The sequence below is a fragment of the Meriones unguiculatus genome, chromosome 12 (genome assembly GCF_030254825.1).
Source record: "Meriones unguiculatus strain TT.TT164.6M chromosome 12, Bangor_MerUng_6.1, whole genome shotgun sequence".
Classification (NCBI taxonomy): domain Eukaryota; kingdom Metazoa; phylum Chordata; class Mammalia; order Rodentia; family Muridae; genus Meriones; species Meriones unguiculatus.
Window position 1 is genome coordinate 21,132,867 of NC_083360.1, and position 24,859 is coordinate 21,157,725.

At 42.7% G+C, this 24,859-nt stretch overlaps 1 protein-coding gene across 3 annotated transcripts in view; it reads right to left on the reverse strand.

The window, feature by feature from the left end:
* The window catches only part of Cc2d2a (coiled-coil and C2 domain containing 2A), a 77,132-nt gene that overhangs the window by 28,110 nt on the left and 24,163 nt on the right, over positions 1-24,859 (reverse strand). For all 3 annotated transcript variants that reach the window (XM_060365370.1, XM_060365372.1, XM_060365371.1), the window contains exons 12-21: positions 18,962-19,171; positions 17,603-17,709; positions 12,319-12,459; positions 9,414-9,570; positions 8,637-8,878; positions 6,736-6,913; positions 6,069-6,225; positions 3,457-3,604; positions 1,808-1,946; positions 337-540 (exon numbers count right to left, since the gene is read on the reverse strand). In XM_060365370.1, coding sequence (XP_060221353.1) covers positions 337-540; positions 1,808-1,946; positions 3,457-3,604; positions 6,069-6,225; positions 6,736-6,913; positions 8,637-8,878; positions 9,414-9,570; positions 12,319-12,459; positions 17,603-17,709; positions 18,962-19,171 — 1,683 coding nt within the window. The remainder of the gene's footprint in view (positions 1-336; positions 541-1,807; positions 1,947-3,456; positions 3,605-6,068; positions 6,226-6,735; positions 6,914-8,636; positions 8,879-9,413; positions 9,571-12,318; positions 12,460-17,602; positions 17,710-18,961; positions 19,172-24,859) is intronic.

Here is a 24,859-nt window from a genome sequence, read left to right on the forward strand (position 1 = left end):
TCCCACCTGTCTGTGGGATCTGTCCTCTGCTGAGCCTTTGATTTTCTATTGCCCTTGGATGCTGCACCTGGGCTCTGGCTTCCTTCCTGCCTTGGCTGTTCAAAGTCTCCCTGTGCTTTGCCACTGTTTCTTGGAGCGTGCTTAGCACAGACTTAGTGTCCTCAACTAGAGTTGGATCCTTGGTTAAGGCAGGCATAGTTAGTGATATTAGCTCAGAAGACATTGTTCAACTTCACAATTCTAATTGTGCTACAGTAAAGAAACCAGCATTGCTTAAAGCAGTGACAAGGTGCAGATCCAGGAGCTGGCCAAATGCCTAGCAGATAGTTCCCTTACCTGGAATACCTTTTCCATAATTTCTCGGTCATACACTGGAATTTGTTTATAATTTCGGAATTCTGGCACTTCTTGGCTTCTAAGACGGAGAAGCCGGAACCGTTTGGATTTATTTAATTCCTCCTCTGAGATGAAGTTGAATTCCTGCTGCAGCTGTTCCAATCGGAAGAAGTCAGGGACATAGGATTCTCCACTGGTTGCCACCTACAAGAGCAAGGAGACCCACGGCTCCAGAGAGTGGGCAGATACTTTCCAAAGAAACCAGTGCTGGGCTCCGGGAATGCTGAATAGTTTGTGAGCAACAGGTTTAAAGGTAAGTTGTATTAAAACATAATGGAGGTAAGCAGATGTTGCATTTTTTTAAATCATTGCAAGTCATTTTTCCAAAAAAAAAAAAAAAAAAGCCCCCAAAAAGTTAATTTTACTTTCAGTGTCTGTGTTTCACTCTTGCCATGCACAGGGAAAGGGAGAGCTGTATGTCAGGTTGCCTTGACCATGTGCCTAATGGAATAAGATTACTCAATGTGGATAAAATGTGTTCAACTTTTAAATGCCTGTGTGCATACATGTAGACCAAGGCTCCTCGTCAGCTGGTTTCATGCAACCCCCCAGGGTCATCAGGGTCTCCGGTCTGAACAGGATCTCATGGCCTCAGTTACTGAGAGTGAGCCAGAGATGGGCACTGGCCAGCCAACTTCGAGGGCCCAGGAATGACAGCTCCCAGACACCACAGAGAAGCCAGAGAAGCAGCTACCTTCCTGAAGACATTGCTGGCCTCTTTGCCAGGTTCTTTTCCAGCTCCTCTTAGGAAGAACAGAGAAATGGGCAGCGGCTTTCTGGGACCATAGGATGGCAGAGGAGACTCTGCTCTTATGCTAGGGAAACTCTTGGCCCATGAAGAAAGGCCAATTGATAGGAAATCTCTGTGCTTTGTTTTTCTGTGGAAAAACTAATGGTTAAAAAAATCTATCACATCCTTTTATTTTTTAACCATTAGTTTTTCATAAAATTCCCATCAGTACTGAAAGCATAAGAGGAAAAGCATGTGGGATCTGGTATCATCAGTATGGTCATGCGCAAGCAGCTCTGAGTCTAAAGTTAGTTTCCTCTTTGTGTAATGGAGAAATAGAACCTTTCTTTAGTGGGTTCTCAGAGGCTACAGGAAACCATAGCAAAACAAGTTAATTAGATGCACTGTGTGTGGATTGTGTGCCCATCTAAGACTTTATATATATCAGCTTATATTCCCCTGATCCACTGTGAGGGCAGCACAGGGTTCAGGACGTACATGCTCAACTGTGTCTCACAGCCAGGGAGGTGGAAGAGCCAAGATTTAAAACTGTGAGTGACAGCTCTTGCGTTCTTAAACAGCTGTGCAGAAAACTATAAAAGAAAATGCATGCTGAGGGCAGGGTATTTTATCATCTCTGAATTTAGAAATGGCTTATACTTCTCCGGCCATGTTACCGACCGAGATCAGCTGCATCAAAGGGGCATTGTTGGGGTCATTGGGGTCAAGCTTGGACTCTGCTGCCCACTTGGACAACTTCTTCATGTCCATCAGCCCTGATGTGCCAATGGATGAGATGGCATCCGCTCTCTTCAAAGCACTGGAAAAACAGCAAAACACAAATAGAAAAATCAATCAGGCCCGCCTACAAGACTCATTACCTTCTACAGGAGGAAGCTTGCTGTGGAGCCATTTTTTTCTCTACTTGAATATTAAATATCTTGTAAGGCAATAAAGAAATAGGAATAGAATAGTGCATCTGTGACCCAATGCTACAAATCTGTCCAATGCAGTGAAATGCTGCTGCTCCCCACCCCCTGTCACATCTTGGCCCCTGTGGTCCAGGGAGCCCTGAATGCCTCACCTCCCAGCAAAAGCTACTTGACAGCAGCTTTGGACAGAGGATTCAAAGGAGATCCATGCTCAGCATGGTGAAGGGGGGGATTTATCACAGTTTACTTGCTCATTCCTTGCTTTACTTCCAGAGGAGCCAAAACTTTAGCCGCAGGGGATGTCCCCAGCACTAAACTCCAATGAGAAGATCAGAAACATGCCTGGCTGCAGGGGACAGCCGGGCCTCCATCATGAGTGGTTCTTGAGTTGGCATGTGGCTGCATTTACTTGTGGCAGGTTGTTTGGGGATACATAGGACACTCAAGGGACAAAGCCAAACCCATTCTGATTCTCCATGTGTTGAAGTCATTTGGAAAAGTATCTTATCTATGATTGAGATCCACAGTTTTATCCATAATTCTCTCTCTCTCTCTCTCTCTCTCTCTCTCTCTCTCTCTCTCTCGTGTGTGTGTGTGTATGTGTGTGTGTGTGTGTGTGTGTGTGTGTGTGTGTGCCTGTGCATGTATATGCATGCATATGGGTATGGGCATGTATACCCTGTGTGGAGAAAAAAAGGACAAGCCTGTCTGCCATGTAGGTCCCAAGAATTAAACTGAATGCAGGTTTGACAACACCTTTACCTACCAAAGCATCTTTCTGGTTTTTTAAATCCTTTTATCTCAGAGATGGGATAACCATGGCCTGGATGATGAGATGACCGACTGATAATGTAATTATAGGAGACGGCAGAGGCAGCCTGAGAGAGGGATGTGGGTCTCCTGCCTGAGCCAGCCATGCATCACATGGCCACCTGACTAGACTGGGAAGCCAGGATCCTCCTTTTCCTCTGGAGGAGGACCTAAGATCTACCAGCAGAAGGGAGCTGAACAGCAGGAAATTTCCCATATCCCACAAGCTCTGCCAGTCAAACAACCTTTAGTGAGAGAGAAACAAACAACTGTATGCTGTGCACCTCCCAGTTCATGAGGTTAAGAGAAGACCACATAGAGTTTCTGAGACAATTAAATAAAATGTTTGTTGTTGTTTTTTGGTTTTGTAAGGGTTTTGTTGTTGTTTTTTGGTATATTTGACACCAATGGCCATCCTATATATGTCAGGTGATTAATATCCTAAATTTTGTCTTAAAAAATGTAAAAGTACCAGGAAAATACGGGAAGCTGGGAATAAAAGGAAGGAACATGACATCCCATGCCTCCCACCGCACATCTCTAGTAACAGTGGGGACACTGGTCACCAGTTCATTCTAGCCATGTTACCTTCGAAATCCAACGTTCTGCTGTGACAGTGGAGGGATCAAGGGGATCCCATTTTCTCCAATGGCCCATGCCACACTGTGGGACACTTTCCCCGAGGTCATTAGAGTCAGTTGATTGCTGCCATCAGCTTCAAAGGAGAAGGGCACGCCTAAGGGAGCATCAAGGTCAACAGGATGGTGTTTAGAAAGGAGAGAGCCCAGGCCTGGCAAGAGTGTTGGTAGAAAGATGGAATCTGGGGTAGGGGTGGTGACATGGAGCCCAGGACCCAAGCCACGGCACTAGCTTTCAGATAAAGCTGCACAGAATTAGGTTTTCTCTGACAGCGCAGAGTAGCGTTTCCATGGTGTGCTGTCCTTGAGACTGTCAGTGTGCAGTACCCAGGTTCTGCCATTTCACAGCTGTGAGGACTTTGAAAACTTTACTTAACTTTTCTGAACCTTGGCTCTTTTACATATAAGGGAAAATAACAGCTTTCTTCTATGAAGTTTTTCAAAATCAGGTATTTGTTCATTTATTAAAGACATTTACATGAGCTCCTATTTTGTTTCAGGCTGACCTGAGCAGCAAAGAAACAAATGTCAATGAATAAAAAGAAATGAGCTGATGGGGGCTTTAACGAAACAAGTCCTCATGTCATGATGTTTGTGTCTGCATGTACATGACAGAGCTGGTGAATAAGATCAATGCTTAGCATGCTGGTGAGCAGTAAGCACCAGGAAAAAATATTAAGGAAGATATAGGGAAAAATTATGCTATGAGTGGCAAGGATGTGGACTTTCTCATGTTGTGGCCAAGGGAGCCTGATTAGAAACACTTTCTGGCCAGGCATGAAGGCATGCTGGCCAGGCACGCTGGATCACTGAGTTCTAGGGCAGCCTCATCTACATAGCAAGTTCCATGATAACCAGGGCTACCCAGAGAGAGACCCTGTCCCAACAAACAATCACACAAACAAACAAAAAAATAAACAACTAAAAAAAACCTTTCAGTATAATGCCTCTGAGGAAAGAAAGGGAGGTGTTAAAGACTGTGGCAAGCTACAGGCAAACTAAGAGTTAAGCCGTTTCAGTTTCTGAAGGTTTCACAGCTTTGACTCCCACAAGTTAGAAATTCATGATAAAATCTATTATGTTTAGCTAACTAAAGGAAGTGAAGATTTTTCAAGCACTATGGTATCTTTACTGTCTAGAATTCCAGTTACTATTGTTAACATAAGACAAGAGCACTGTTCCCCTGCGGTGGCACCCTTATCTTTACATATCAATCCCTATGAAACATTAAAGGATGCATTGTATGAATGAGGAAGATGGGTGCAGACAGGATACATGGCTCCTGAAGTCAGCTCCATTGTCACTATCCCACCTGTAACTAAGCCTGAGTCTCCAGACTTCTAGATTGGGTCCTCACAGAGTTCTTGAGTTGAAACTTCAGGTATGAATTAAAGAATAAAAAGTTACCAGACAAATGAAAAAGCTGCCACTATTAAGAAGCAGCAGAATTAGGCCAGTAAGTATGGAGCATGGTGTTAAAATGATCAGAAAGTTTTGGAAAAAAAAATTGAGTGGGGGAACAGAGTCTCAATACGTAGCCCTTGCTGTCCTGGAATTTGCTATGTAGACCAGGTTGATCTAGAATTCAGGGATATCTGTCTGCCTCTGACTCCTGAGCACTGGGATTAAAGATATAAAGTAAATGAGAATGAATAAAAGAATTAAAAAGGAATGATTGAAAGTCCAAGAAAAGCACAAAAGCATTCAGAACTGACCAGACTGACTGGAATTAAGCAATTTCTGGGGATAAAAAATAAAATAAGTGAAGAACACAGTGACTGATTTCAGTGATTGGATATGGCTAACGAGTGAACTGGTGACTTTGGAAGATTCTACAAGTGAAAGAAGCAAATAAATTATGTAGGTTAAAAAGACATTAAGAAACATGCTGGAGGGAGCCAGAAGGCCCATCATATATATTTTATTAGATTTTAGAATTGAGTAAGTTCATGAATAATCTCCAGATAATGATTAAAGTTAGTATCTTTTAGCCTTATACATTTATATCACTGTGGTATATCTTTTTTATGCACAATTTTTCATTTTAATTTTAAATTACTTCTTTCTAAGAGATTGTTACAAGTGGGATTAAGGCATCAAAGAGCATATCAAAGCTCTTTAATACTTTATAGTAGTGTAGTCATACATGTTTTCATAAACAAAAGACTTGGCAAACAATCATGTATTTTATGAACACTTGTTAAAGACTAAAAAGAATGTCTACCATGTGGGTCCTGGAGATTAGACTCAGTTCCTCAGTCTTGGCACAAAGTGCCTTTACCTGCTGAGCCATCTTGCTGGCCCTCTTTCTTTCCTTTCTCCCCCCACTGCTTTTGAGGCAGAGTCTTATTCTGCACTTCATACTGTGGTAATCCCCCTGCCTCAGCCTTCTGAGTAGTAGGGTCACAGGTGTAAGCTACTATCCCTGTCCTCTTTTGAATTTTTCATACCCATTTTATAATTATTTGGTGATAATTTTTAATTCTCTTTGAAATGGAAAAAGATAGATCCAAATCTGACAGTGAAAACCATGAACTACCGAAAGCAATCAGCTTTGCTTACCACTTCCGACTCCCTCGTGGTCTAGTGTCACAATCTGGTTACTGCTGAACTCCACCTCTTCAATGGGGGCCCTTCCCGAGACAAGGGTAGTCTCAGGGATAGGCAGGAAGACCTCAGCTAGCAAGGTGGTACCACTGTGACCAATAGTTTCATAGACCTGAAATCCAGAGAAGAGACTCAGCCAGGAGAGGTGGCAATAGAATGTGTTCTCAGGTAGCCGTCTATATTGTGAGTGTTTGTGCTGGTCTGCCCCAGCCCGGGGAAATTGAATTGTCTTATTACAGTTCCAGGGAGACCATCTTATTCCCACCTCCCAACCACCTTGCTTGGGACCAAGTACAGCCTGATCTCAGTTACTCTAGTTCCCTGGGATAGGGCATTGTAGTAGCAATGTTATCAACATGATAGGATCTAGATCCTGGCAGAGCATCACATTGAAATACTGCTTTAGCAAATCAACTAGGGAGCTCTCTGGTCCCAGTAGTTTCCTACCAGTCTTTTCAGATTCCTAGTGTGGTGACTTGTCTGTTTTCACTGACTTTACAAAAAGACATTTGATAACTAAGAATCTATTGAAACTATTTTTGCTTGTAGATGATTTAAAACTATCTGATAACTTCAGGGACCACAAAATTCTTGGGGCAGGGATTATAGTTAACAGATGTACCTGAAGCATTAAGCTCTCTGGCCAGTTGAATATTTGCAAATTGAAAATCTGTCCGAAGTGAACTCGGAAATCTGCCCCTAGTGGCCGGCTCGCAGTCCTTGACACCTCCTTGCTGTTGAAGACCACCTTCATGTACACAGAGCGCCTCCTGACATCTTCCCTTCTGGAGACCTCCACCCTGCAGAGTGAGGGCACACACAGCTGCAGTTAGTGTTCGAGAACTAAGGATCTCTGCATTTGTTAACTGGATCCTGAGCATGACAAGGGATAGGGTGGCAACTCTTGGTCAAATCAGCCTCCCATTTGACACAGACAGTGACAGGTCTTGAAGAGCTTGCTACAGTCGAATATTTTGACATGGATCCAATGAGAAAGCCACTGATAACACTGAAAGGGCATGAGAGACAAAGCAAGAGTCCAGTCACTGTTGTACTACAGTCTCTTCAATTTTCTTAAGTTAGACCTATGTTTGTATATGAAGCAAAAGCTTAAGTAAACGTATTCCTTGTTAAATGGAATTAATTCAGGACTAGAGAGATGACTCAGTGGCCAAGAGTACTTCCTGCTATTCTAGGGACCTGAGTTTGCTTACCAGCACCCATGTCAGGCAGCGCATAAATGCCTGCAAGACCAGCTCTAGGGCCTTCATCCAAAGCCCTCTTCTGACCCACACACATGTGGCATACACACATGGACACATAAACAACAACAACAAAGCTTTTAAAAGATGAGTTAATTCAAACTGCAAGGAACAGTAATGACTTGTGTTTAATCTAATAGGTGTTACACAGAAAATATAGAAGCACATTTTAGCAGTAAGATCAGGTCTCTTTCTTTAAGCTTTCCCTTCATGTTTTCATAAGAGTAGGTGACTGCTCAGTGAATGCAAGTTATTAAGAGATATGTCTTACTTTCAAAGATCATTTGAATCACAGAAGATTGTATTCTGGCACTTTGAGAGAGCTGAAGTACAACAGCCTTACAGCCAGGAAGTTTGAAAGCACATCAGGTCCTTCAAGAGTAGGGTTTGATTTTATCGTATATATTTTCAGAGACACTGCCAAAAATGCTAGTCAATAGCATTGACAAAAGTAAACAGTTAGGATATTAAAATAAAAAACAGATATAGGTGCTTGAGATGGTAATATAGCAATTAAGTATTATTTTGTTTAAATATGTAAAACAATGTTTATCATTTTAACTTTTTTTTTTTTTGACACAGAGTTGATGAAGCTGACCTCGAACCCCTGATCCTTCTGTCTCTACTTCCCAAGTGCTGGCATTTTAGGCATGAACCTCCATGCCCAACCATTTCAACTGTTCTTAAACCCACATTTTAGCACCATTAAATATACTCATGTGCAACAGTCACTGCTGTATACCTACAGTGTTTTGCTGTCCCTGATAGAAAGGCTTGTGTCATTATTAAGTGGAGTATCAGCTCTAATATTTTACAGCCCCAGAATTTAGACGTATCCAGACATAAACTGGCTCAAAGCTGAAAACAAGAAGGAGAGAGACAAACCAGTGTTTGTACTTTCAGGAGGGGACATGGGTACAGCCAGCCACTATGGAGAGCAGGCACTGACTTGCACTGGGGATCTTCTCCCACAGCCAGCTCTATGGAGAGGGCTCCTGGGTGACAACTGGGATACAAAGATAGGGGAACCCGAAGAAATCGCCAAAGTAAGCATACATGGGCAGTTTCACATGGTTCACCTTCATGCCTCTGATTGAGGGCCTGATTCCTCTGTTCACGTGGTGTAGCATGATTATACATATACCTCTCTGTGTGCTCATGTGTGTATATGGGTATGTGTGAGTATACACCAGTGTTGAAAATGGTCAGAAAGTGTGTACCTTGGACATTCCAATATCACATATGGTTAGAACGTGCTCACCTGGGACACTGGTCATTGGGAGTCACATTTCCTGCCAGACTCAACTCTGGAACCAGCGTGGGCTCCCCTGGCCTCCTCCTGCTGTGGGCCACTCTCTCCCGCACCTGCTGCTCTATGACAGCTGGGTCAGTGGGCTCTGGGGGGATGGGCTTCTTGGGTTCTTCCTCCGGAAAGGGATCCTCATCCTCCTCTTCCTCAGGGTGTTCTTCTGCTGTTTGCTTCCTTTTCTTCTTTTTGGCCCTCTGTTGGGTAAGAGGTAACCTAGCTTTGAAACGGGTCTCCAGGACTGTCCTTCAGGGTCAGGTACTCAAAACAGAGAGACTTGGACACCCCCTCCCCCCCGCCATCCACAGCCTGTCCTTAGCATTTCCCTGTGTCCCAGTTCTCTCCCAAAGGGGAGACAAACAAAGACAAGCCCGACCCCCATCCAGGGCCTCTGAAATGAGACAACCTCAGAACATTCATCAGGGGCACCACCAACCTTTTAAAATGGCTGTGCATGGTAAACGCACATTTGGCCTGTACATTACTGACTGCAAACAGTACTATCAATACAGTGTCTCAACACGGCACAGTGTCTGGGTGACTTTTTAGATAAAGATATTAACAAGTCAATCCCTTTTGATCCCCAGCAAGTGGGTAAGAGTGAGACAGAAGAGCCAGCAGGAGACCTCCATGTGGCCTTCTGGTCTAGAGGCCCTCCTCCTGTCTCAGGGGTTGACCTTCTGAGGCCCTCCCTAGGCGGCCCTACTCTAGGCTGAGTGGTGTTTTATAAACCTGGGCTTTCCTCCAGGCCTTCCACTGCTGATGAGATGCTCTGTATTCTTCCATCTTCTTCGTGTATTCTTCCATGTGTTCTTCCAGCAATTCATGGATCTCAGCTTGAATCTCTGCTTCGTATGTGTCCTCGTCTACTTTTTGGTCAGCTTTTTCCCTTTAAATGAATTTGCAGATCTTGGTTATTTCTTGAAATGAAGTAAAAGAGTAATACAAGAGTAATACAGTAGATACAAGGCTGAGCTTGCCCTGTGCCAAGGCCTCTTCTAAAACTGTTGCTTGTGTTAGGCTATGAGCCCCACGCTGTCACCACCCCTGAGGAAACCTTAGCACAGAGAGTTAACAAACTTGCCTGTGAGTACACAGGTAGAAGAGCTGTGGACCGCTCAGCAAGAGGGTCACTCTGGTTAAATGAATCCATGGGTTGCCAGTGTAAGTTCTCACTCTGTAGTGCCTGAGGATTTATTTTTAACAGTTTTATTATACCTTTGTCACTGAGTCCCTGAAGCCACCTCCTGCCCTTAGATTGATGATTTCAGGTTGTTTGCTAATAATTTTGTTGGCGAGCCATCACCAGTCATTCCAATCAACATGGTGTATTCACAGTGTGTTTTGTAAAAGTCTGTGGAAGTGGGAGGCACACCATCACAGTACTTGTGGTGCTTTGAATAGGTATGTCCCTGGCCCCCACAGACTCATGTGTTTGAATACTTGGCCCGTGTGGCACTTCTAGGAGGTGTGGCTTTATTGGACTAGGTGTGGCCTTGCTGGAGAAAGTAGACTGGAGATGGGTTTTGAGATCTTATATATGCTCAAGCCATGACCAGTGTCACATACAGTTTTCTTCTGTTGTCTGCAAATCAAGATGTAGAACTCTCGGCTCCTCCAGCACCATTTCCGTCTGCTTCCTGCCATGATGATAAAGAACTAATCCTCTGAAACTGGAAGCCAGTCTCAATTAAATGTTTGCCTTTATAAGAATTGCCATGGCCTTACTGTCTCTTCATAAAAGCAATGAAACTCTAACTAAGACAGTCCTGGGTTAAAATAGATGTGAAGGTTCCCTGCTTATGTACCAGGAGCCTTTTTCTACATTCATACCTGGTTAGACTCCTGAGTGGCATATAACATACAAGTTATACTCAAGTCAGCCTGGCATATTCCCAATGTGGCAAGACTCAAAGAAAAATCACACTTGAAGTTGCCCTGAACAAGTTACATATGGTTTAAGTTTTGGACAATTACAGCTTCTCCATTAAAAGTATCTGTTGTTAAACAAAGTGTTAGATAATTTCCTCAGTTTCTTACTTTTCACACACGCACACACGTGTGTACACCATTTACCCCAAAGAAACACCCAGAAAGGGACCAATACCAGCTGCAGGGCTGCTCTTCATGGAAATTGACAGCACAGTGATGAGGCAATAAACCACACTCATAAAAACGTATAGACTTCTCATGAATTAGGAATCACACATGTCACCAAAGCATACCTTTCCTGTCTACAAACAAGGAACAATTGAAAACAAATTGAGAAAGAGATGGGAAACACAGAACTATAAAGACTAGAGGAGATGCTGAAGTAGTTATCTGTATGAAACAGAAGATAGAAAGTACCAAACAAGAAATATCAATATACTCTATTGTTTTAAAATCAAAACTTCCTCTTTAGAGGCAGAGGTGGTGGATCTCTGGGAGTTCAAAGCCAGCCTGGTCTACAGAGAGAAACTTCTAGGACAGCTAGGGGTACACAAAGAAACTCTTATTGAAAAAACAAAAACAAAACAAAACAAAAAATCCAAACCTTTTTTCTTTAGAGGAAAAAGGGGAGGGAGAGGGCTAGGGAAGGATGGAGGGAAAAGGTTGGGAAGGAAGGGAGAGGGGATAGCTCCAGATCACAGAGAGGTCATGGGTACCTGCAGTACATTTCTTGAATAAGTTGAGGTTCCAGTTAACTTAAGAACTCATGCAAATTACAAACAGGTAAAGGAGGTTTAATAACCCCACCATTATGAGAAAACAGGGAAATAGAAATTATGCCAGCAGGTGTTTGTCACCAACTAGGTGACAAGGATCCTGGTGAAAGTATTAAGGGGCATCACCCCTCTTGAGTGCATTCGGAGTCAGCATGTCAAGCGGGAGAAATGTGTCTCCTAGGACTCAACAATTTCCCTTCTAGGGACATGTCTGGAAACCTGTGTACACTGAAAGGCAAGTCTGAAACTATATGTAATGTAGTTTGTGGTGTATGTGGAAGCTAGAGATAGATGTTGAGTGTCCTATTGTTCTCAGTTTTATCTTTTGAGACAGCCTCTCTTCCTGAACTTGGCTCTCATCAGCTGGCTAGACTGGCTAGCCAGCCAGGGACCTCTGGGATCCATCTGTTACCCCCCCCCCCATCCTCACTCCCAAGCACTAGAATTCCAGACTTGTGCAAGCACACCTGGCTTTTGTCATAGGTGCTAGGGACCTGAACTAAGGTCTCCATGCTTATGCTGCAAGCATTCTCTCAACTGAGACACCTCCTCAGCACCTACAGTAGGATTTTATAAAACAAAACTATAGCTGCACACCATCAATCTTGGAAATATACAGAGCACAAAGAAGTAACTGCATTTACACATTGATTCTATAAAAGTGGAATACAAACATTATTAAAATGTGTATTCTTAAGGGTTACACCCAGAGCCAGGAAAATGATGATCATAGAAGTCCAGACAGCTGTTAACTGTGGCTGGAGAAAGGCATGGGAGATGTTAGGTGTCTGCAATGCTCTATTTCTCAGCCTGGGAAGCAGCTACAGGGCTGATGCTGTGTGCTGGTAGTTTTTAAACAGTATCTCTGCACTACATGTCTTTCTTGATGTATGATACAGCCCAATAAACTGATACTTGCGAAGTCTCACTTTCTCAGGACGAGCTTCAGGGGCGTGTTTGTAAACCTCTGGAACTCTCGTAATGACTTCATCTCTTTCCAGACCTTTATGATGGTCTTAAGCAGCGTTCGATCTCTCTCTTGTTCAGCATCACGTAGTTTTCGAGTTTGCCTACGGGATGTAATAATTGACAAGTTTGTATAAGTTATGCTAGTTTGCAAAACGGTAATAATGATTCATTATTGCATATTGAAGAAGACAGCTGCAAGATCCAGCCCCCTCCTCCCCTCTACAGAACAGCAGCCCAGTTCCCTATTCAACGTCGACTTTCTTCTTCTAAGTAAATATGAGGCTCTTTGCTTCTACATATGGCATTTTTTTTCTTGCTAAGAGTTTTCAGTATTTTTGAGAAACTGTTTTGTTAGGAGCTGTGAAAAAAAAGAGAAGGTAATAGGATGAGGTAAGTGTTTTGGAAGTTTTCTTTTAATTTATTCTCTTAAGCTGAATCTGTATTTGATAAACTAAACCACCTTTTAAAATTCTTTTTCAGACTAGGCTCCTTCCAAGTGACAGCTTCCTTTGTAGTTATGAAAGGAAGGGACTAGCAGGACCAGCTGCCATGGAATTAGAATGCTGGTGTCCCAGTTTTCATACAAACACTGGGGTTTCTCTGCGTTAACGCAAATCACAAGTTTATGCACAGAGAATATGCAATGCTCTTGCCTGCTTTGAAGAATTTTAATGCTAATGAGATGACAAGTGTTTCTGGTTTTAATTGAAGAGGTGACATTTGAAAGTGCTTTTCTCTTTGTTCCAGTTACTTAATCTGTTTTGGGATCATCTGATACATTTTTTAAAGCCTTCTTCACAAATTTAGACTCCAAATTCACCCTAGTACACCATAAACCAGCCAGGGGGTTAGTTTGGAACAGGTGCCATGTGCCAATCCAGGGCATACAGACATGCCTAGGAAAGAGGCAGTGTCTCTGTGCTCAGGCAGTATTCAGTTTAGCTCAAGAGACTGACACACATGTCAGTGATGACGTGATGGTATTGGGTCTGCCTATGAGAACGTCCTAAGAAAGCTAAGGGGGCAGAGCCCTGCAGAAATTACCATCACCTGGCTGGGGGATGGGCAGAGAATGGCAGTTCTACTTGGAATGACTTGGGCTATAGAGACAGTACAGAGAAGTAAGGGGGGTCTGACTTCCTTGTGGTTCAATGGGTGGCGGTAGAATAAAGGGGTGGCAAAGCATGATAGTTACTCTTGGGAAGACAGGACTCAGGAATCTCCTTTGTCCTTAGCAGGCAAGAGAACAACAGCCTAATGTGAATTCTGGCTTTGGCATCTACTAGCTTGCCTTGGAGTAGCTACATCACTTCTCCATGCTCGCCTGTGATGTAGGCGTGCTAACAGAAGTCACTTTGCAGACTTGCTGGGCGGATAAGTTAACACATATGGTGTGTGTGGACCCTAGCCTGGCCTCCATCTATCTATCAATGACAGGGCTTATCTGTGTAACCATCCTAGAAATCACTCTGTAGACCAGGCTCACCTTGAACTGAGAAATCAGCTTGCCTCTGCCTCCCAAGTGCCAGGATTAAAGGTGTGCATCACCTGTGCCCAGCCCTTGTTTTATTTTTAAAAACTGAAATATCAAGTTAACTTACTGAGTTAACACCTTCAGAATTTTTTCTACTTCCTTTTTGCAGTTCTCAACAAAACAATTTCTCAGAAATACTGAAAACTTTTCTCAACAACAAAAACAACTGCCATATGAGTTTAAGTAAGCAAAGAATCCCAAAAGAAATTTAGTTAGAAATGATGGCAGAACTGTGGAGGAAGAGAGAAGGGTGATTTTTGAATAGGGCCCTGGTTAGTACTTCTGCAGTCTTACATAGGTGAGTGGGGTCTGCAAAATGGATGGGATACCCAGGGCTGAGATAAAGCTTTGATGCACTGACCTCTATGTGGATCCACAGGAGATGATGCTATTTAGGGGAGAATACAGGTTTTAAAGGGTTAAGACAACAACTCCAGGGCACCTTGGAGTTTTATTAGCTAGGTGGAGGAGGGGGAGTGGACTGAGGACACTGAAAACATCTCAAGGGAAGAGCTATCTAAATAGGCAATGTGTGTAGGGCTGAGTGTCAGTGTCCAGGAGCTGAGCAGGCTGCAGAGGTCTCAGAGCCCCAAGCTCTGCCTCAGAGGCAGGGGGAGTGCGTGAGGGCAGAGTAAGTGGAGTGGGGATGGTACTGATGTGAGCACTTTCCAGAAGTTGGGTCACAGACGCAACTGTGATACAGAGGTACAGCTGGATGGCAGCTGTAGTACTTGGATTCTTATTCGCTCAAGAGGGAGCACATCTAGTGTGAAGCCCCAGGAGAGTGAAAGTCTATTTCTGCAGCACATGGCATCCATCATCCCTGCCTGAAACATTCTGGATCTTGTTCAGAAGATCAGCAACAGAGCCACAATGCTGCTTTAAAAAGTCTTCAAATAGTGCTGGTCCAGGTCACCCATACCAATCCAAGACTCAGAAGATGTCAGGGTTGGGAAATCACAGGGAAGTTGGTGGGGGATCAGCTGGTTTCAGAGGGTTAAGAAAAGGGCCTACTTGACAAACTATCTTAGAATAGGCCATTTATGCAAGGTTGGTTTCTCTTAGTGAGAACTCAGAGAGGGGCTGAACCCCTTCTTTTACTGCATCAAATATGCTAAGGCTCAGAAGTTTTCATCTCCAATGGCCAGGAAATAGCTATAATGGGTTGTGTCTGTGAGTCTGCCTCACATACAAGTCAGCTGTTTTTCAAACTGATTCATCAGCACAGCTCTAGGGAAACCAGGATTGTTTTGAAAACAGCTTTATTGTGTTTCTCTTGCTCTCTGTCTCTTTCCACCTCTGTCCGTCCCCCACCTCTCTCTATATGTCTGTCTCCTTCCCTCTCTTTCTTTCTCTTCCTCCTTTTCCTCTCTCTCCATCTCTCTCAAGCTATTTCATGCTCACTCTCTCTGCTAAAACTAGTGACATTTTAAATATAAGAAATAATTTTATAGGACCATATATACCTGTACCTCCAGTATTTGAGATGCTGAGGCAGGAGGCTGCCAGAAATTTGAGGCCAGTTTTGTTTACATAATGAGTAAGGCCTTGTCAAACACCAACATGACTGTAATAGTAATTTTAATTTTAAGCATTCTTTTCATTCTTTTCCAGTATACAAACTGCACTAATTCCCACTTTGGGAGAAGAATTTCCAATTCATGCCTAGATTGGAGGGAATAAAAAAAAAAACAAATATACAATGAATCTCTATGATTTATTATTTTCTGTCCTAAGAATTTGTTTTGTAACCAAAATATCTGGGCACAGGGGTCTTTTCTGGGACTAATACTCCAACCAAGGACCATTCATGGATATAACCTAGAACCCCTGCTCAGATGTAGCCCATGGATCTCAGTATCCAAGTAGGTTTCCTAGTAAGGGGAACAAGGACTGTCTCTGACATGAACTCAGGGGCTAGCTCTTTAGGAAGATGTCCCCTATCTGAGGACTTGGAGAGGGCCATAGGAGGAGATGAGGGAGGGAGGGTGAGATTGGGAGGGGTGGAGGAAGGCGCTACAGCTGGGATACAAAGTGAATAAAGTGTAATTAATATAAAAAATAATAAAAAAGAATTTGTTCTGTCAAAATACCCAACATATAAAAAGACCCAATATAGCTGGGCATGGTGGGGCACATCTTTAATCCCATCATTCTGGGAGGCAGAGGCAGGCAGATTGCTGTGAGTTCAAGGCCAGTCAGCCTGGTGTACAAAGCAAGTCCAGGACAGCCAAGGCTACACAGAGAAACTCTGTCTTAAAAACAAACAAACAACAAACTAACTAACTAACCAACACACAAATTTAGGGATTTTAATTATTCCACATCTTAAAAATTATCTGAGTAATGCCTGTCACTTGGGGACTTCACACTTTATGGTAAATCTACATGATTGAATGACAAAGACTTAGAGTGTGGTGAGAAGAAAGGGCTAAGAGGCAGGGCACATAAAAAAGCAGGTGACAAAAAATATGCAAGGATTCTTCAAAACAATAAAACACATGCACACAGACCCCCACGTGTAAACACCCACAGCATACACAACCATCAAGAAACTGCTCTCAAGGCCTTTTCCTGGGGGGTAGGACTTTCATATTTTATGTTTCCTTACTTAGGAGCAGTGACCAGGGCTTTACATTTTAAAATTTAAACTTATGAAGAACTCAAAAAGAAAGTTACGGATATCGAAGAAGATGCTGCCTACTCACATTTTCTCTCGGTTACTAAGAGTTTTGTTTTGTTTTGTTTTGTTTTTTCAGTGATTGTAGTAATTACAACTGAAGTCTGCCTCCCCCAGCAACCTTACATCCTCCCTCCCTCCCAGGAAAAAGAATGGGGCATATACCTTTTCTGTCCATAGGCAGATGTGTTGCCCATGACAAATGAATATTGTTCATGTGTTCTTACTGCCCTGTGGACCACACCATACAGCAAATAGCCCCTGGCACATGAGTTTATCATTCAACACTGTTTTCCAGATTTCCCCCTGTTGGGGCATGCGATCAGGCCCATCCATCTTAAACTGTAGGACAGATGTCGGTGTCTGCACAGATGTGATCCTGGTACCACTGGGCTATTTCTAAATCTCACTTTTGTGAGTGATGCTGCACACACGACATTTGTCTTCCTGTGACAAAGGCATGTGGCTCCTTAGAGCACACACCCCTGAAACTCTGGGTTACAGCTGGTGGGTACCTTTTTGTTCTAGACTGATTTTTTTTAAAAAATTATTGTTATTTATAATTTCACATACATACACTTTTTAATTCTTATCACTTTTACCGCTCTACCATCCGTGTCCACCCTATGCCCTCCCCACAAATCATGTTCATGACCCTCCAAGATCAACCAGGGCCATCTGTGTGACTGTGGGACTGGAGCTATCTTTTGGAGCCTGCTGGCCTCCGCTGTGGTTCACAACCAAAAACAGAATCTATGTATAACAAACAGTTCAGAGGTAAAGGGTCAGTGGGGCCTGTGAGTCCCTCTCTCCTCCTTGACTCAGTGCTTATCAGTCTGGTCTTTCTCTGTATCCTCGTTCCTATCATCAGACTTTAAGTTCTGCATTCATATGTTAGGTTATCAGTGTCATCGTTTCCTGCGAAATTTCTGCCACGAATTTCACATGAATTCAGCATGTTTTCAGAAATATGAACTGTAAATACATGGCCTAACAGAGACCAAGGGAAGTTCTTGAAAACTTTACTCACCGAATTTCAGATTTATATTCCTTGATGGTTTTTTGGGTTGCGTCAAGAGGCTGTTGATGTTTCTCTGGGTTAAGACTGGTCTGGACAGCGTTTCTCAGGGCTTGAAGCTTAACAAGATAGTAATAGAAGTTCTGTGTTAGGAATTCTGTAATCCTGAGTGGAATGGCGAGAGCACATCTGTGGCTGCTCAAGGCCCTGGCATCTCCAGACTTTCACCAAAACCACCAAAACCAATGCTGACAAAGAACCGCCTATTCTATTCATATGAATCTGGAATTCTATGGAACAGTGTTTATTTATCTTTGCTTTGGGGGCCAGGTAATGAGACTGCTTGTTACAAATATAAATTTTACTAAGCATCTCACAAACAAATATACTTTCAATGATAACAGTGGGTCTTTCTGCGTTAACACAAAACAGTATCCTTTCCATATGAAGTCATCAGAACAGTGGAGGAAGTGTTATAGGGTAGTGTCTCACATAGACAGTAAGGTTTTAAGGTTGGGGGAGTATTGTCTGAAGCCATAAATGCCAGTGAAGTCCCAGGGGATAGTATCACAAGTCCAAGCGGTAGCCATTCCTCTACATCAGCTGAAGCAGCTGGTCTCTGTTTGGGTGCTACTGGGGAAAAAAAAATCTACATAAATATGAGACTAACTGAGGACAGCCACCTTCTCAAGCCAGCAACTGTCTCAGGATCCGAGATCCTTTCATCAAGTAATAACTGCGTATCACATGATGTGCATGTCATGGGTGGAATCGCTGGTAGCCCACACAAATCTTCCTCTGTAAGGCAAATGTATGCTGCAGAGTTCGGGCTTCTACTCTCCTGTAATAGCTGATCCCAATTTAACTTGATAAGATCTAGAATCATCTGGGAGATTAGCACCTGGGCTTGCATTGAGAGGTTATCTTGACTGAGTTAATTAGGATAAGAGACCCACCTACTGTGGGCAGCACCATTCTTTATGCAGAGATCCTGGACTATGTAAAATGGAGAAAGAGCTGAGCACTATCAAGTGTGCAGTTGTTGTTGTTTGTTCCTGATAATGGATGCGATCAATTGCTTCAGGCTCCTGCTACCTTGACTTCCTCACTACAATGGATTATATATTGAACTGTGAGACAAAATAAACCCTTTCTTCTTCAAGTTGCCTTTTGTCATGACATTTTTATCACAGCTACAGGAAGAGGAAATAAAGTGCCTTCCTTTTGCCTCTAGGTTGGACAGTGTGTCATACATCCTAGACAGAGAGAACTTGTAAAATAGGGACAGAAACATTTGATGCTAAAATCATCCCAACTAGAGTAATCAGAACAATCCAACCCATCAATGACAAGCCTGGAAAACATAAGTACCTTATCTGTAAGAAATTTTGTCTTGTTTCTTTGCTGTCTAGAAAGGTACTGGTCATACAACTGAGCCAGCTTGGATGCTAAGACATGCTCTCGGCTAAAACAGGGATGATGAGTGAAGATTAAGCCCGAAATATCGACATCCAGTTGGAAATTTCCTGGAGGGTCTGCAGATCCAATCATATGCTGTCTACTGTGGACATACTTCACCGCCTGGCAAAGAAAGCAGACTGTGAGTTCAAGGCGTTACTTAGAGAGTGCAGTCCTGCCCTCAAAGAAAAAGGCTGTCAGATGTACACTGTTGACGTAGGTTTCCTTGTTTCTTGGGTTTTGTAGCTGATGACCTTGAAAATCAATCATTATTTGGATCACAGAAGACCTCTGTTGTAACTAAGATTTAAAAATCTGTAGCAAGTAGAATAACATATGCAGAGGGATAGGGATCTGAACCATGTCCCTGAAGGGAGATTACACAACATTTTTAAAGGATGGAAACACAAAGAGAGGGGGCGTGGGATGGCCTGTGGCATTGACCAATTGTATTCTGATACAAGGAGTTAAGAAAGGAAGCAAATGTGGGTGACTGAGCTGGGACTGGATTCTAATGTTTCACCTGTTTTCAGGAGCCTTGACTCAGCTTTTTGCAGTCAGGTTCCCTCCTGGACATTGGCCTAGGAATTTAGAACGATAAGAGAACAAAGGAGTGGGCAAGCTTGAAGTCAAGACAGGCAACACATTCATGCCTTGTATGCCTTAGTTTAGATAACAGGATAATGGCAACTTCCCACTTTACATCTTTTACTGATTAACAGACAAACATGAAATATCTGAAGAAGCAGAGTAAGAGCTGGTTCTGGAGCCCTGTTCCTGTCAGTAAGATAGGGCTGTTCCAGAGATGGCTGGACTCAGGCAGCTGTCTCCTAATAAAACTATCAAAAATAACTGCAAAGCCAGACATTCTACGAGAGATATTTCTTTTCTTTTTCTTTTTTAAGACAGAGTTTCTCTGTGTAGCCTTGCTGTCTTGAACTTGCTCTGTAGACAAGGATGGCTTTGAACTCACAGAGATCCACCTGCCTCTGCCTCCCAAAGTGCTGGGATTAAGGCATGTGCCACCCCGCCTGGCTTCATGAGACATATTTTTATATACACAACACATACTACACACATACACAAATGTAGCACACAAGTGTAGAGTTCCCTTTTCTCTTCTTAGTCAACTGTGGAATAACATTAAAATCATGGGCATCTAATGCTAGAATCCCCTCTTCTGCATATGCCAAGCCTCATCCTATCAGGTAATGGATTTTTTTCCCCTCTAAATCAGCTGCTACTTGATTCTGGACTCTACTGGATTGCAGTCATTGTTGAATAAAGAGGATAATGCATGCAAAGTACTACAAAGCTCTACATGGTTGCCAAACACCAACTAAACATTTCTTCTCAGTCTACTATTTCTACAGAGTCCCAAAGACACACCGTGATGTGTCCATGGTCCCAAACCAAGTTCAGGATAGAGCTAGGGTTGGATTCCAATGCTTCTGGCCCCAATCCTGCTTCCCTCCCTGAGACATGCAAGGGAATTAAACATAGACGACTAACCATATTCCCCTCAGGTGATACAGAATCAGGCATTAATTCTGCCTTGAGATTTTACAACATTCATTTAGCCTCATAACTTGCAAATAAAGCATTTATGTTACACAATCTTGTAATTTTCCAGTTAACATAAAGAGCTCCCAAAGCTCCATCAAAAAAAAAAAAAAAAAAAGAGTGACTGGTCTTAAACCAATCCCTCCAGGCTTCAGTGTCTACTACATTAACAGTCTACTAATCCAGAAAAAAAAAAAAAAAAGTACAGAATGGAGAGGCTGCAATTAAATTTACATATTTTAGGACCACTCAGATAACGTGCATTAATTAAAATAACTTTAATGTAGCTAGACACATATAATTAAATGTCAATCACAGATGTGATGGGAGTTTCCTCTCTGGCTGCTAGTTCCGTCTTACTCTCCCCTCTTTATGGGAGTTTCAAGTGTTACAGTCACTCAGGGTGTGGTTCTCAGGTTCTAGCCTGTATTTTCGGGATGAGTAAGAGCCTGTGTAGAGTGTTGGTATGCACTTGCATGTTGCCTGGGGCTTCTTTTCTATGCATTCCTTTCCCATCTTGGGGATGATGTCACCATCCAGTAACTCCTGCTGGTCCCTCTATCTTAGGTGCTGAGCTCAGCCACTCAGAATGCCCAACCCTCCATCTGCTTATATTTCTTACAAACTGAGGACTATCGTGGAAGAAATAGCAACAGTTTCTCCCAAGGAGAGAGAGTATTTTCCGAGTGTATTCCAACTTGTGAAGTTGACAAGACTGACAGGATGGTTTCTACATGGTTCTGAGAAAATAATAACAAAGCCTAAGTGCACCTTAGGGAGATCCCACATCTTCTGTTCCAGGTCTTTCTGGAGACCACTCTCATTTTCCCATTCAAGGACCATGCCACATTGCTGGACTATGACCTGTGTGGGTACATGATTCCTTTACAACTGACTAGCGTTTTTCCTTAGTATTGATAGAATATATGTGGGAAAAGGAGAATCCTGCCCTGACTACAAGAGAGAAGAAGAACCAGAGGAACAAAGGAGAGAGGGAGAAAGGGAAAGGAGAAAGGAAGGGAGGGAGGGAGAGAGACACAGAGAGTAAGAGAGAAAAAAGGAGAGAGAGGGTGTGTGTGTCAGTCTTCTGGCACCCAGCTGAAGTCCCAGTCTTTGGCTTTCTATGCCTTCTCCTTCAGTTTTAGCCTCAGTTTGGGGACTGGGCAAAGACCCTTAAACTAGTTTTCACTGGGTTTCTGCCATTTGCAACCAATGCAGAGCTTCCGTGAAGAGTTGGGAAGAAGAGCAAGAAGGGAAAGTACTAATTCCATCAAGTGGTAACTAACACTTGATGAGTTCACGTTCAGGAGAGTGGATCCCTGACAAATTCCTCCAACTGGCAGACTTCTGATAGCAGGCAGTCCCCATCCAACAAAGGACCTTTAGTCCCTGGCTCCCTTTCTGTCTCCTCATGTGGGACATGAAGGTTAAGGGCAACTTTGGATACTGCTACCTTTGGACTTCAAAAACTTAGTACAATGTGGTATAGTTCACACTTTTAGTTTAAGACAGAACAACACAGAAAGGAAAGGTAGAAGGAAGGAACACAGTTACTGGGGCTGCTCTTCAGTGGCTCTCGACCACTTTGCTACTGTAATTGGGAAAACAGCATTTTCTATTATGTTTTGTCCCATTTGGAATTTTTAATTTTCAGACTTGGATTGATCCCCTGTTAAAATGTGTTAGGTTGCATAGTTTATTTGAAGTTTAAGTGTTTTTCTTTGTATGTCTATTTGCATTTTTTTGTCATTAGTTGCTTCATCTCAATTTAGAAGCTGCAGATTATTTCACTTTTAAGCAACTAAATTTTTTTCTTTGTAATGAAAGGAAATGTTCGTAATAGCAGTGCTAAATTAACTCTGTCAATAAATGAGACTCCCAAATTACCCTCTGGGTAAACATTCACTTATCATTGGAATTGATAGTCTAATGTTTTAGAGTAGTTCACTAACAGGAGACTGACTTTATTTGGGGGATGGATCACTCCTGCTGGGCTGAGTGAGCATCAAAGTTGGATCCTCTCAGTGTAAGCATCAAGTTCCAAAGAACTGCTGACTCCTGATCATCTGATAAGAAAACTTAGCCAAGCCCCAAGAAAAGCTATTTAGCACAAGAGACAGCTAAGTCCAAGAATGGAAGTAAAAAGAAAGACATTTCTGAATATACCTCAGCACAGCATTTTGTTGTTCTTTGAGGCAGGGTCTCTTGTGTAGCCCTGGCTGCCCTGGAACTAGCTTTGTAGACCAGGCTGGCACAAAACTCATAGTGATCTGCCTGCCTCTACCTCCTGAGTACTAGGATTAAAAGTGTGTGTCACCATGCCTAGCTCTTTCTCCTTTCAAAGTGATTATTTCAGATATTCTGTTACAGTAAAGGAAAACTGAATAACACATTTGCTGTGTGTATTTATTACATTTTCTTTATTTATTCATCTGATAATCAGTGACATCCATCCCATATTTGAGGCTAGTATTGCAGCAGTTGCTGTGAGAGGGGACTGGAAAGATGTTAGAGGATACATACGTATAGCCAGGAAGAGTCAGTTTTAAGGGATCTATTTTTTAGTGTGGGCCTTATTATATTTTTGGAAAATGTAATATGCTAGCTGCACAAAAAGTAACTGTGAGGTAATCAGATTCTACCATTATACACTATGTATAGTCTTCAAATGTCAAGCTGGAACTGAGAAAATCATACAGTGTTATTTATTGTTCTGGTTAGTTTTAACTGTCAACTGGACACGGCCCAGAGACACCTGAGAGAAGAGCCACCATTGTAGGACTGCCTAGATCAAACTGGGAGATTGGTATAATTTCTTTGGTATTCCATGAGGTAAAATCACCAGTTATAATGACTCAGCTTGTGTCAAGAGGGAAAGGTCATCCATCTGCGATAGAATAGGACAGTCTGGTCTCACATCCTAGTGGCTTTATTTTAGCCAGTTTTACCCTTGGTGCAACTGACAATAGGATCCCTTAACTCCAACACATTTCCACATTAGCTTAGAATTAGGTCAGGATTCACTAGCTCCTGAAGACACCCTCTCTATTAACTACCTCAGTTTTCTAATTCTCCCCATAATCTAGTATATTTAGTATATTTAGTATATTAATGTTTCATGCTTAGATGGCTGCCTGGATGAAGAGACATACTGATAGGTTATAGTTATAAGTTCATGCTGTCTTGATTACTAATTATACTACGTATCTTTGTCTTGTGACAAGTGGACAATAAGTCCCCCCACATTCCCTGACTGGAACCTATATGAAAACCCACTACCTGGACCACACAAAACAGCCGTTCGTTAACACCTGCCTATAAAAACTATTTTATAAAAGTTTGAAGTTCATAAAGAGGCAGCTCATGGGTCATCTCAGCACTCAGTAGGATGCAGCAGGGTCATGGAGAGTATTATCATTCCCACCTTTTAACGAAGGGAAGGCCAGAGAGCAAAGGACTGCCCTTTGCAAAGGGCAGTACATGTCTGCTTAGGCCCTTAGAGTGGAGGCTGGGTCTTCTCTGCACATAACTCCACTTTACAGAACGGTCTTCATACTCCTGCTCTGTTTTGTTTGATCAGCATGGAGATATTACAGATTTAAAATGATGTCTGGTATTTGTCCCCCAGAGTTTAGAATGCTGGAAGTTTGGTCTCTGAGGTGCTTTTGCTTGTTGACAGAAATTTAACAGGTGGCAGATGGTGGCTTGACCATGGTGGCACTGTTCTCAGAAGAGATTAATGCTGATCATTGGAACAGGCCAATGCTCAAGCGGGGAGTTGTTATAAAACTGGTCTTGCCATTTCGGTTTGTCCCCGTGGCTTCCATTATCATCACATGAGCTTTTCTACATGGGCTCCCACCATGGTGATGGCATCTTCCCTGAAGCTTCCAGCACAGCTAAGCAGTTGTTGGTACCATGCTTTTAAACTCCTAGGACTGTGAGCTAAATGTCTTTCCTTAATAAAGCTCTAACCTTCAGATATTCTGTCATGGTAGCACATATTACCTCATTTAGTCTGCATAGAATTTCTAGAAGAAAGGCACTGTTTGTAATCCTACTTTATAGGCAAGAGTCAAGACATGGAAAGAGACAGAGGACCAAGTTCACCAAATGAGTGGTAAATCAAGGACCCAAATCAGGCAGTTTGGTAGAGAGCTTCAGATAAGAAAGGTAAAGGGATGTGCAGGGAAAATACGCCTCCCTTACATCACAAAAACAGAGGAGATGAAATGGTCTTCCAGCGCA